Source organism: Daphnia magna, linkage group LG8 (genome assembly GCF_020631705.1).
Source record: "Daphnia magna isolate NIES linkage group LG8, ASM2063170v1.1, whole genome shotgun sequence".
NCBI classification, from domain to species: Eukaryota; Metazoa; Arthropoda; class Branchiopoda; order Diplostraca; family Daphniidae; genus Daphnia; species Daphnia magna.
The window spans coordinates 7107297-7121799 of record NC_059189.1 but is presented as its reverse complement, the minus strand read 5'-3'; the positions used below and the strand labels follow the sequence as shown (position 1 = coordinate 7121799).

Below are 14503 nucleotides of genomic sequence, written 5' to 3'. Positions count from 1 at the left end.
TACTTTTCTACTGAAAAGAGCACAATTAACTACCGATCACAATTCTGTCGTAGCAGATGAAATCTACCAACGATTGCTGCGTTGCCACGATGGATACAAATGTGAAAAAGATGTCGAACAGCCCTATACCAATTTGATTATTCAATATTAAAAGAAACTTTGAATACGCCAGATGAAATCACTCACGAGACGATAAGTAAAACAACAAAAGCTATAAGAGATCAGATTCAGTCACTTGGAGGAAAATTTAGTAAGGTAGACACTCTTTTGCAACAGTTAAAAACTGTTAACTGTAAAGAGAAAGAATTTTTGATCAAAGTAAACACTGTACTACAAGAAGAAGCACTTGCGCAACAAGTCGCAGAGAAAAAACAAACAGACGAAATCAGCATAGAAAACTTTAACTTACAAAAACAAATTGCAAAAAAAGAAAAGAACCCAAATCAGTCGACCGAAAAAATGGTAGAAAGTAACGAAATCTTAAAGAATTCACTGGAAAAAACTTATCAGCGAATAAATGAATTAGAACAAGTACTTCGAAAAAACACAGAAAACGAAAAACATATTAAAAAACTACTGAAGAAGAAGGAAGAAACTACAGCACACGTAGCAAACGAAGGCCAAGAAAATATAAACAAACTCCAAAACGAAAACAAGTTACTCCTAGAAAGTTATAATACCGTTAAGAAACACGAAAAGGCACAGAAAGAAAGAGGAGATGAATTAGAAAAGGAGGTAATAGAATTGAAAAACTCTCTCGAAACAACAAAAGGAGAAAGAAGCTGTCTACACAAAGGGCAACTAGAATTAGCCGCAAGGAATAGAAACATCGAAAGACAAATAAGAGATAAAGAGACACTCATTTCAGCACAGGAGAGCAAGATACAACGATTTGAGGAACGTCTAGTGGAATATAAGCAAAAAGAAGCTTTTTACATCGAAGCAGAGAGCTCAGACAATTCTAGAATCGAAGAACGTACAGAAGATGTTTCAAAACTAATAGAAAAAATCAACGATCTAACGTAAAGAAGTGAAATAAACGACCAATCATTACATTTCGAATTAGATACAAAACAAGTTTTAAAGCAACAGCAAACTATTGAAACTCTAAAAATACAGATGGATTCCCAGAATAAAACAATAGACCTATTGCAGAAACAGAACAAACTTCGTAACAAAGAGAAACCAAATTTTAAAATCATGGGAGTTTACCACGATACTTCCGAGGAAGCTGAGACTTCGAGATACAACCCAAAGGAAAAATCAACAGAAAAAATCCATACTGCAGAAGAAATCGACATGATCAAAACCTTTACTCAACCAATATTAAAAGTTTTGGGGGAACTGTTTTCACGAGAAGATAAAAAATCCATCCTTCAATACAAAGGAAAAAGCACAGATAAACTGATAACGGAGTGGCTTAAAACAGCTGAGCACGTAGCAAGAAACAACAACTGGGACGACACCCAACAGTTACGATTCTTTTCAGACAGACTTAAAGGTGAAGCTCTGGATTGGTACGAAGAATACGTATCGGAACAAGGAGATGAACTTGAATACGATGACTGGAGATCAGCAATCATAGCAAGATTCCAAGACGCCTATGATCTAGCCACGCTAAAGAAAAAATTATTGCAACTAAAATAGAAACCGGAAGAAAACTGCAGAGCTTTCGTGTCAAGACTAACCCACATAACACAAGGCAGTCCGTCGGATGTCCGACAGATGTCGGGGTCGGATTTTGAGTACATCTTTTTGATATCCTCCGGACAGACCGATATCCGATTTGGATGTCCTTCGGATGTATTTTTTTTTGGTTTTGACCGCCCTCAACAGCGCCGTCAGACATTCTAAGGATATCCGAACGGGCTTTCATTTGGCTATAAATATGACATGTATTGGACATCTATTCATGAAAAAACATTAGGCTATACCAGGATTCGAACTCGGGTCTCCCGCTTCACAGTCGAATCTTATTCCACTGTGCCAATATACAGATATATTATGTATCATTTTCGAACAATACAATCGAAATGTTGTAAAACACTTGAGCTTTTTCGATAACAAATCACATACAGGATTTTTAAGAAGTCAAGATGATGTCGAACTTAGGTTAAACCAGAGGTGTATAAATTGAAATTAAACAATTTATGCTAAATATTTTTTGAATTTTAAACTTCATCATAAGTATACTTGCTTTTAATATTATTAGATGCCGAATAATATTTATTTTCTGTGAGTTAATTTTCAATGGCTTGGTTCCCGTAAGCTAAACGGAAAGCTTGTGCAAACAAACTCACGACTTTCATATATTTTATTCATTTTTTGTATATAATTTTAAAATAAACCATCCGGCAAATAGATCATTACTCCTTTATTTTTTAAATTTTTCATTTTAAATGCTGGACTTCAAATAAAAATACGTTCAAGGGAAAAATTTGAACACGGTTAAGTTTTCCCCCTCTCAAGAAATTTTGACAATTAATAATGAAACTTAGTGATCGGCCCCAATTAGTTCTAATCGAGTTAACCGCCCCACACCGATAAAGTGCATTCGAGGTTGAAATGAGGTGCCACTTTTTCAACCGGGGTGGTGCGGGGAAAAATTTGAGGTTAACCCGTTGCCCCTAAGCAATAAAAAAAAAATGCCGTTCTTTCGGTTTCAGAGTAAAAATCGGGGCAAGCGGGTAGAACGAGCTATTATCGGGGTTGTTATCGGATAGATCGGGTCAATCGATAATGTTTTTTGCATTGATGAATCGATTGATTGCAATCCAATTGATTGCAAACCCCAATTGAATTCGGGGAGAAGAATTTTCCACCCTAAGCCACGCCTCCTTGGCCCGAAATGAGAAACCCGATTTGCAAAAAAGCGCCCCGATTGGCTCGAGGCCGATCCTTAAATGAAACAATTGAAAATCTTTTCGGCTGTTGGAAGGAGGTCCGTAGAATATAATTTTCGCACATCCATTGCACTTCCAAGGTGACTAGCCGACGGACATCCCTGGAACTACCCATTGAGTACATAGATATCTAACGGATGTTCGGCCATGATTCGGACATCCGACAGCAGAAATGTGCTATATGGGAAACAACCTATACGATGGAATCGAAGGAAAAGAAGAAAAACTTGATCACAACAAGACAGTTGTGGAAGACCAGCTCTTGAGTAAAGTAAAAAAGATGCGGGATACCACCAAAATTAAAATTTAAATCCAAGGGATCTTACCAAAAATAAAAGCAGAACTTTACCTACGAATGCCAGAAGATGCCAACGACTTCGATGCACTATGCAAACAACTGTTTATTTCAGAATAAATCTTGCAAAAGGAAAACAACGACGACAAAGAACTGACAGCAGTCATTGCTTGCATTGCACACCATGGAAAACAACAAGATTTTGAAATAGAGAAACTAAGACAGAAATTTTTAGAGATGGAATATGCTAATAAAAATGAAATATCACAGGAAAAAACTGCAGTCATAGCAGCCACTGACCAATAAGAGCCTCGCAGATCAAAATCACGGGAACACAATTCAAGAACACAGTATCCGAGAGTACGATTTAACAATAACCAGCAAAGCAGCCGCGAATCAAGCTACTCACGCAGCCGAGAACTAAGTTTTTCCAGAAGCAGAGGCCAACCCATATAGAGAAAACTATAACGCCCAGAGGGCAAGGGAAAGTTAACAAGAATCGACAACGCAACGCCAAACACCTTATTCATACGAGCCACATCGAAATGGCCAACGGCAGCTAAACCAAAGACAATTTCGACGGCCACCGAATAATTCGTATCAACCGCAAAGAAATATACACCAAATCAACTCATTTTTAAATTTTGGGAACCCCCAATATCAGCCATGGGGTGAATCGACTGGTGATCAGTATCAGCCACGAGTACAACCTTTTCACAACACACAACCAGCGAAAAACAGTGACATTACGTGCTACAAGTGTAACAAAAGGGACACATTGCGAGAGAATGCTGGACGGATATGGCACGGCACAGCTAAATTTTAATGTTTAACGGTATTGTTTACATTATGTGTAAGAAAAATGAGCTGCGTTGTTAAAGGGTGTCATCATACCCAGGGCCTAAGACAATGAAAATTGTAAACAATACCGTTAAACATTAAAATTTAGCTGTTTTCTAGAATTAAATACCCTTAATTTAATATTAAAATGTAGCTAGTTCATTTACCTTTAACACAAAATTATTGCTAGTATCCTTTGGTAAATTGGAAAGGTTTCACAAATTTTTTTTTGCGATCCCCTTTTTCCCTATAAGGATTCCTCAGAGGAAAAACGGAATCGTAACAAACATGGCGAAATCCGCAAGAGTGCGTTCACAAATAGGGAGGGGGTACGCGTCAATCACTTGCTCTATATGACGTATTTTTATGAGGGGGGTTCCTTTGACCCGCTAAACCGCACCGACCTACCCGTAGAATGGCGAAGCGGTTTACTTTCCTAATTAGTAGACACTAAGCAAAATTTTTGCAGAATTGGATAGACCTTATCAAGATTTATCCATTCCTATAAGTATTAAAACTTTTGGACATATAGTTTTCCCGATTCTCCCAAAATCGGGTTTTGAACCTTTTTTCTCCCACCCGCACCAACCCAATTGCCCGTGGATGACAATTCACAATAGTTATAATGAAAACACACCAATATTTAATTTATTCCTGTGCTATAAAATTTAAAACGATATAATGAAGATACAAATAGTTTATTAACAAAATAGTAAGTTAGAAACAATAAATATAAACATAAATAATCATAAATAAATAAACATGAAAAACAAACAAATGAAGGCGGCAGCCCGACTACTCCACACACGCCACAGCCCCACAGGCCACACACCACAAGCAGAAGGGGTGGAGGGGCTATAGGGTGAGGAGAGGGAGAAAGCCAATCAGAGGACCGGGATAGTCCCACTGGGATGTACGGTCTCGACCCTTCGAGACCGTCTCGCGGAGACCAAGTTGATGTTCCCTCTCAGAAAAGGGGTAATTTCTCGTGGGAACACTATACGAAAAAACGAGGATTTTAGGGCGGAGCGTAAGAGTAATTTTCCGCCTGGTGCGAGCGCCACCTGGCTATAAATAAGCCTGTGCGTGGAGTGAACACCAACACACCCGCAAGAGGCGCCCTCGTCTGGTGGAAAACGTCTAGTGTTTCCCGCAAAAGGGTACCCTTTTTCAGAGAGGGAAAATAGCCATAGTGGAGCAACCAGGGGTCTATGGCTCTGGAATATCGAATGCAAAGGGAATTTAGGCCTTTAAAAATCGAAAATATATGTATTAAACAGCAGTAAAAATGAAATTTTTTGCCGAAAAAAAAATAAAAATACTTATTCGAAATTGTATTCGAAATGATACAATTTGGAGTTACAACAAATAAAAATAACGAATACGAATAAGTAACATTTTTGTTCAACGAATAACGAATAAATATTCGAATTTTTGCGTTATTCTATTCGAAATTTTATTCGAAAGTTTTATTTGACAGAACACTGCATATAAGGGATAAAAATTTAAAACAAATAAAAAACACCGATGATCTGATATTTAGGACAGTATCCGGACAAGAGCTTAAATCACTAGGCCAATATGAATTTAAAATAACAATAAATAAGAATCATTTAATTAACCACAACTTTTATGTGATGGAAAATCTTAATGAAAATTTAGATTTTTTGGCTAGCAATAACTTAAAAATTAATACTAAAAATAAGCAGATCAGTTATGATCACTCTGGAGTAGAACATAGTTTTTCCGAAAGTATATTGCCATTGTATAGCATAATTTTTTCCGGAGTGGGAATAAATATCCCACTATAAAGCCTTTATCCAATTTAGAAGAAGAGGAACTTCCATTAACTACAAAAGACTACATTAATTCAGAAGCTTTTAGTCAATTAGATTTATCAAATCATGTAAATGGAAAACTAGAAAAAAAACTTTAAAATACCCTATTTTTCTAATGAAATAAAACCAAAAATTGAATGGTTGCTTAGAAAAAACGAAAGATTGTTTGCAGATAAAGAATCAGGCCTTGGGTTGGCTATTAATGTCAAACATTTCATTAATACGATAGCGCACCAATTAATCAGCGTCTGCGTAGAACGCCTGAAGCACTAAAAAAGACGGTAAAATCGAAGATTGATAGTATGCTACAAAATAAAATAATAAGAGATAGTCATAGCCCATTTTAAGCGGCAATTGTAATGGTTAACAAAAAGGATGATGAAATGAGAATGTGCATTGACTATAGACAATTAAACAAAATAACGATAAAAGATAGATATCCCTTACCTAGAATAGATGATACCGTAGATGCATTGTGCGGTTAAAAATTATTTTTCAACACTGGATTTATTAAGTTGATACTGGCAAATAGAAATAGAAGAAAGCGATAAATATAAAACAGCCTTTATATGTGAATTTGGACAATACGAATTCAATCGTATGCCATTTTGATTGACAAATGCACCAAGCACTTTTCAAAGAGCAATGAATAACATCCTGAAAGATGTACTTTTTAGGTTTGCATTGGTTTTTCTAGATGACATTATTGTATTCAGTAGTTCGATTGACGAACGTTTTTAAACTGTTGACAAAAGCGGGTTTAAAACTAAAGCGAAAGAAATGCGAATTCTTTCAAGAGAAGTTGGACTATTTAGGTTACATCCCACATAACACAAGGCAGTCCGTCGGATGTCCGACAGATTTCGGGGTCGGATGTTGAGTACACCTTTTTGATATCCTCCAAACAGCCCGATATCTGATTTGGATGTCCTATGGATGTAATTTTTTTTGGTTTTGACCGCCCTCAACAGCGCCGTCGGACATTCTAAGGAGATATCCGAACGGGCTTTCATTTGGCTATAAAAATGACATATTGTCGCGGGTGAAAAGGGAGATTGGTTATCTCTTCGCAGAGATGAGTCATCCGCTCCTTGGACAACGCTGCGATCGGGGTGAAGAAATTATCGGGAGAAGTCCGCTCTAAGAAAGATACGCAGATATGCAGTTCGGAAGGGGAGTCTCCATCGGGTGAGCTCCCGGAGCTGGGCTCCGTAGGAGGAGTTCCCTGGTTTCCCAAGAGGTCTTCAGACGCTTCTCCAACTTTTGGTAATGGTTATCCCTTTTGTTTGAGTTAAACCATTGTTTAGAATTTAAGTCATCACTTGTTGTATTCGTTTATTCTTGTTCTAATACAACTCGTGTGACAATTGGTGGAGATACAGTCAGTTACCCGTGAGTAACGAAATCGTGCTTTAAGTGACAATTGGTGGAGACACAGCTCGTTACCCGTAAGTGACGAATTAGTGCTGCAGAGTTTTAATTTTTGAGACGCAGCTCGTTACCAGTAAGTAACGAATTTTTTGCTGCGGTGTGGCAATTATTGAAGACGCAGCTCGTTGCCTGAGAGTAAACGAAGTCGTGCTGCAGTCATTGTTAGCCGATGCCGAAGAGGACAAACCCACGGCTACCTAGTTGCCCAAGAGACCCCAGCCGACGATTACATCCGCTTCGAGAACTGTCAAGCGTTCCGGTAGAAACTTCACCTACCCCAGCCTCATCGTTGGAGAGTGGAACTTCCTTTGTTGGTGAAGCCCTAAATTTTGAAGGTCCTATTCCAAAGGACCATTTGACCGAAGAAGCTGACAGTCAGGGTGAATCAGTCGAGACTGGAAAAGATTCAGACTCGGATTCAGAAACCGAGGTCGTTTTGAGAGCTGCAAGTCCAGTTGTTCCAGTCAGTGGACAACAATTTGTAGTGCCATCAAGGCATATTGAGCAGCCGCAAAGACAAGCTATGGAAGCTGTCAGAAAATATATTAGCCCGCCAATCTTCTGAAAAAATTCAGAAGAAGATGCGCACCAATGGATGGAGCGCTTTGAATAACATTCTACCCACAACAGATGGGGTGATATTGGAAAAAAAAAAAAATTTTTGAAAAGTATTTTGATGACGCCGCCAGGAGCTGGTTCAAGTGTACAAGGCTCCCGAACGAGTGGATGGTAAATCTCAAACGGCCGGAAGATATTCGATTGCAGCGCCTCTTCCGTGGCCGAAGGCAGGCGGTTTAAACAAAAAAAAAAAAAAAAAAAAAAAAACAGAAAAAAAAAAAAAAAAAAGGGAAACTTCTTAAGACTATCCGGGAAATACAAGAAACATTTAAACAAGTAAGCGCAACCGGAAAGAAGAAAACGAAGGAGTAAAAGTCCCTTATTTGCCAAGAGGACGCAAGCTGATTTTTAGTCTCATCAACCTTCGTGGATCGCAGAAGATTAGTACAGTCGGGTCGCCTGTCTTGAAGAAGGGGGACCTGTCACGGGTGAAAAGGGAGATTGGTTATCTCTTCGCAGAGATGAGTCATCCGCTCCTTGGACAACGCTGCGATCGGGGTGAAGAAATTATCGGGAGAAGTCCGCTCTAAGAAAGATACGCAGATACGCAGTCCGGAAGGGGAGTAATTCGCGCGACGGTATAAAACGCTGCCCCGAATCTGCGTTAGATGAGTCTCCATCGGGTGAGCTCCCGGAGCTGGGCTCCGTAAGAGTAGTTCCCTGGAGTCTTCAGACGCTCTCCGAGTTTGGTATGGTCATCCCTTATTGTTATTAGTTAAAAGTGAATAATTGTCTAGAATTTAAGTCATCACTTGTTGTATTCGTTTGTTCTTGTTCCAATACAACTCGTGTGACAATATATTGAACTCTAATCTTGAAAAAACATTACGCTATATAAGGATTCGAACTCGGGTCTCCCGCACAGTCGAATATTATTCCACTGTGCCAATCTATCGATTTATTACATATAATTTTCGAACAATACAATAGAATTGTTGTAAAACACTTGAGCTTTTTCGATAACAAATCACATACAGGATTTTTAAGAAGTCAAGATGATGTCGAACTTAGGTTAAACCAGAAGTGTATAAATTGAAATTAAACAATTTATGCTAAATATTTTTTGAATTTTAAACTTCAGCATGATTTCTTAAGTTTAAAGTAGTTTTTTATTATTTGAAATTAAAATCCTATCATAAGTATACTTGCTTTGAATATTATTAGATGCCGGATAATATTTATTTTCTGTAAGTTAATTTCCAATGGCTTGGTTCCCGTAAGCTAAACGGAAAGCCTGTGCAAAAAAACTCACGACTTACATATTTTTTATTCATTTTTTGCAATGAATTTAAAAATAAACCATCCGGCAAATAGATAATTACTCCTTTATTTTTTTAATTTTTCGTATTAAATGCTGGACTTAAAATAAAAATACATTCAAGGGAAAAATTTGAACACGATTAAGTTTTCGCCTTTTGAAAACAAAGAAATTTTGACAATTAATAATGAAACTTAGTGATCGGCCCCAATTAGTTCTAATAGAGCAAGTGATTGACGCGTACCCCCTCCCTATTGTGAACGCACTCTTGCGGATTTCGCCATGTTTGTTACGAGTCCGTTTTTCCTCTGAGGAATCCTTATAGGGAAAAAAGTGGATCACAAAAAAAAATTTGTGAAACCTTCCCAATTTACCAAAGGATACTAGCAATAATTTTGTGTTAAAGGTAAATGAACTAGCTACATTTAAATATTAAATTAAGGGTGTTTAATTCTAGAAAACAGATAAATTTTAATGTTTAACGGTATTGTTTACAATTTTCATTGTCTTAGGCCCTGGGTATGATGACACCCTTTTACAACGCAGCTCATTTTTCCTTACACATAATGTAAACAATTTTTTGATTGTTTTGAAAGTTTTGAATTTGATTGTTTTGAAATTTTGAAGGTTTCACAAATTTTTTTTTCCGATCCCCTTTTTCCCTATAGAGCGGTAAAACATCCTGCGTTGCGCGTTTTCCACAAATGCGAAAATCTCATTTGTGTCCAGTTGGGCCGCCGGGGGCGGAGTCTTATGGAGAAACCATCTTCTTCACGTTAAAAATTAAGTTTTTATAACTATATTTTAGATTTCCCTTTTCCCCTTCTCCTAGCAGTGGGTACCCTATTCATCTTTTCATTTCCCAATATTTTTTCTAGCTCCAGTTCTATCTACTTTATTTTTATTTTATTTTTGTTTGTAAGTTGCTCGTCTCTTTTAGCCGAAGAATTTCGTTTGCTGCCAGAAATTCGTCTGCTACAAGGGGATGAACAACAAACCATTCACAAACAATAGCTAAATAAAAATAAACCAGATAGAACTAGGGCTAGAAAAAAAATTGGGAAATGAAAAAATGAATAGGGTACCCTCTGCTAGGAAGAAAAGGGGGAAAATCTTAATTCTATTTATGAAAACTTATTTTTTAACATGAAGAAGTTGGTTTCTCCATAAGACGCTGCAGCCGCAGCAGACCAACTTGGACACAAATGAGATTTTCGCATTTGTGGAGAACGTGCAACGTAGGATGTTTTACTGCTCTATAAGGATTCCTCAGAGGAAAAACGGACTAGTAACAAACATGGCGAAATCCGCAAGAGTGCGTTCACAAATAGGGAGGGGGTACGCGTCAATCACTTGCTCTATTGAGTTAACCGCCCCGCACCGATAAAATGCATTCGGGGTTGAATTGAGGTGCCACTTTTTCAACCGGGGTGGTGCGGGGAAAAATTTGTGGTTAACCCGTTGCCCCGAAGCATTTTTTAAAAAAATGCCGTTCTTTCGGTTTCAGAGTAAAAATCGGGGCAAGCGGGTAGAACGAGCTATTATCGGGGTTGTTATCGGATAGATCGGGTGAAACAGTCAATCGATTATGTTTTTTGCATTGATGAATCGATTGATTGCAATCCAATTGATTGCAAACCCCAATTGAATTCGGAAGGAAGAATTTTCCACCCTGAGCCACGCCTCGATGGCCCGAAATGAGAAACCCGATTTGCAAAAAAGCGCCCCGATTGGCTCGAGGCCGATCCTTTAATGAAACAATTGAAAATCTTCTTGGCTGTTGGAAGGAGGTCCGTAGAATATAATTTTTGCACATCCATTGCACTTCCAAGGTTACTAGCCGACGGACATCCCTGGGACTACCCATTGAGTACATAGATATCTAACGGATGTTCGGCCATGATTCGGACATCCGACGGCAGAAATTTGCTATATGGGATATCAGAACAAGGCATAACGCCAAATCTTAAAAAATTTGAATCAATTATTAATTACCCTGCACCTAAAAACACAAAAGAATTGAGTTCATTTTTGGGTCTAGCATGTTTCTATCGAAAATTAATCAGAGCTTTCACTGATAAAGCTCGCCCATTGAATGCACTAACAAGGAAGTCAGTCGAATGGAAATGGGGGGAAGAACAAAGGGACGCCTTTGATTGTATAAAGAACTGTCTCATATCTAGACCTATTCTGAGCTATCCCAATTTCACGCGCGAATTTATCATCTATACGGATGCATCAGGACATGGAATAGGAGCAGTCTTGGCACACCTCCACCCCAATCAGCGGATTCAGCTGCGACCGACGAACAGGATCACAGTGAATCAGGCGACCTAGAAGTCGTCATCACGTATACTTCTAAACATCTGAACGACCGTGAAGCCAAATGGTCAACAACAGAGAAAGAAGCATATGCAATCATTCATGCTGTAGATGTATTCAGAACGTACTTATACGGCCGGAAGTTCACAATATTCACTGATCATCGACCTTTAGAATGGTTGATGAGCAAATCTGAACCAGCCGGACGACTAGCAAGATAGGAATTTAAATTACAAGAATTTGACCTCGTAATCGGATATCGACCTGGTAAGTCACACCAGAACGCTGACACCGTCACGTTAGTCGTATTCCAATATTACCCATTGCTAAAGTAGAATCAAAAACAGAACCCCAGATTAATAATTTGGAGAAAGAATGGACTGAATTACAGCATGAATATAACTACTGCCGAAGAATAATAGAGAATCTTAAGAAGATACAGAACGGCAGTAAAAAGGAAAATATAAATGGATATAAGTTAAATGAGAAACAAGAACTAATTGATAGATATGGAAGGATAGTAGTTCCCATTGTGAAAATAAGAGAAATCATAAAGGATAATCATGATCACATATTAGCAGGACATTTACGTATAACAAAGACTCTAGCAAGACTACAAAGGTAGTACTCTTGGCCTAATATGCGATCTGATGTCACAGCATACGTTAACAGTTGCTTAAAGTGTGCAAGACGAAAAACATTTGGCACGAGTAAAGCACCAATGCAACCTTTGCCACCAGTAGATAGGGTATGGGAAAGAATTGCAATGGATGTAGTTGGACCAATTCAAATGTTAAGGGATACAAATATATTTTAGTATTATCAGACTATGCCAGTAGATTTGTCTTTACATTTCCAATGAAAAATCCAACCACACAAACAATAGCCAATATTCTAGTAAATAAGTTAATAACAAAATATGGAGCCCCAGAAATCGTTTTGACAGATCAATGAACAAATTTTTCATCAAATATTGTTCTAGAAATATGCTGTAAATTATTTAGAATAAAACAGATGCGTACAACTGCATATCATCCACAAACCGATGGATTAGTAGAAAGGTTTCACAGAACGCTTTGTGACATGCTTGCTTGTTATGTGGTAGACGAACCCGAGGAATGGGACAGCTATCTGCCATTCGTCACATTTCGCATACAACACGTCAAAACAAGCAACTCTGAAAGATAGCCCATTTTACCTTTTCTACGGAAGAGAACCCATTCTACCAAACGACATTAAAATCAACCGTCATTACGAAATTGAAGGAAATCAACATGAAGAATATTCTCGCCAGTGGAAAAAGGCGCAAGAATTAGCGAACCAGCATTTGTTTAAAGCTCAAACGAAGCAGAAAAAGTATTATGATGACGGGACAAAAAGTTTCAAGTACAATACAGGTGATCTGGTACTATTAAAAGCACACTCCAAGCCGGAAAATTTATAAATAGATGGAATGGTCCATTTAAAATCATATGTGGTTTCTCGGAAATTACGTACGAAATCTAAAACATTACAAATGAAAAAAAAACGATTGTTCTCTGCAACCGACTTAAACCTTATATGGCACGAGATGTTCCAGCCAAACAAGAACAAGAGATAGTCAGAGAGAAAACAGCAGAAACGACAGCCATTAGACGAGGACCAGGGAGGCCTAAAAAGCAACTTGAACTGGAACAAGTAACAAATAAAGAAACCCGTTACAGAACTAATAATAATCCAATCGCTAAGCCCATAATATCATTCCTTGACCCCAAGAATGCTATTCCCCAATCCAATAGACAGGACTAATTCTGACTTTAGGACAACTTCACGATATTATTTAAGATCGAGAAATCAGGCATCCAATTTCTAAAAATACGATTAATTTTCTTTAACAGATGGAGAAAAAATTACTCCTCATTTGCATTCTAACTACATTGCAAAGAACCCACACAATCTTCTCGTCTGTATGCGATTGCAACTATGTTAAAACACGAAGAAATTCTAGATATTAGCTCACGATACTATTGCAAAAACCCCAGCATGACCCATCAACCAAGATTCCTAACAAATTATACGCTAATGACTAAACAAAACCCAGTAAAAACTTGGAAAGGATTGACTTGCAAACAATGGATTAAGACTAAGAAAATAACCGGATCTTTCTAAAAAAGGATCTTTTGACACAGTTTATTCACAGGAAACAAAATTACTCTCAGCAATTGAATGCTGGGAAATGGTAAATAATAAAAAATGTGGGGGTAATCTTATGCAGGCAGGAACAACAACGTTGAGTTTTACATCAACACCTACAGGGGAAGGGAAGTGGTACGCTATCAAAGAATACCTTGCATTAAATTGCTTAGCGGAAGAGATAACATTAAAACAGGAGACACCAGAAAGCTTAGTGGAAAGTCCATTTGGACTCTTAAACACCACTCAGCAAGAAGGAGAGTATACAAAAAATCATAACACTATAGTATGGGGAGATAGATCAACGAATTCCTCAAATTCACAAATTATTTTTAAAGGTGAAGGGTATATAGAATTAACAAAATCAATGGTTCATGTAAACACTAGCCGTATTCTAGATAGTAAAAAACAGATAGAAATAACTTTCTTTAACAAATCAGAGAATTTACACAACCTGGATTTAAAGTAGTAGGAATGCCTTTGACATTTCTTATTTTTCTAGGAGAGACGACCACAAAGTTATATTAAAATTTTAAAATTTCATTACCATCCTGCGAGAACCAAGTAAATGTAGATACATGGCCTTGCAATGAATACGCAGACACAGTAGCAAGCAAAGTAAAACGGTCGACTAGTAACGAAATTGAATTTTTTGACAACCGTACTGAAAAGGAAGCTATGGGGGAAAGACTTTACAGCATATCGTATGCATGAGGTTCGATACGAATGGGACATCCTATAATAACAAAAATACGAGAAAATGGAATAACCACTTAAAAAAGATACAATTGCGTATCTCATGGTTGATAGCTCATCGACAAATACG

General features: G+C 37.8%; 1 protein-coding gene across 1 annotated transcript; it reads left to right on the top strand.

Annotated features, from left to right (window-relative positions):
* Positions 1-746: 746 nt before the first annotated feature.
* Positions 747-1651, top strand: LOC116928703. Its single transcript, XM_032935798.2, has one exon. The coding sequence runs from the start codon at positions 1120-1122 to the stop codon at positions 1645-1647; it is 528 nt and encodes a 175-aa protein (XP_032791689.1). The 5' UTR covers positions 747-1119; the 3' UTR covers positions 1648-1651.
* Positions 1652-14503: the final 12852 nt, after the last annotated feature.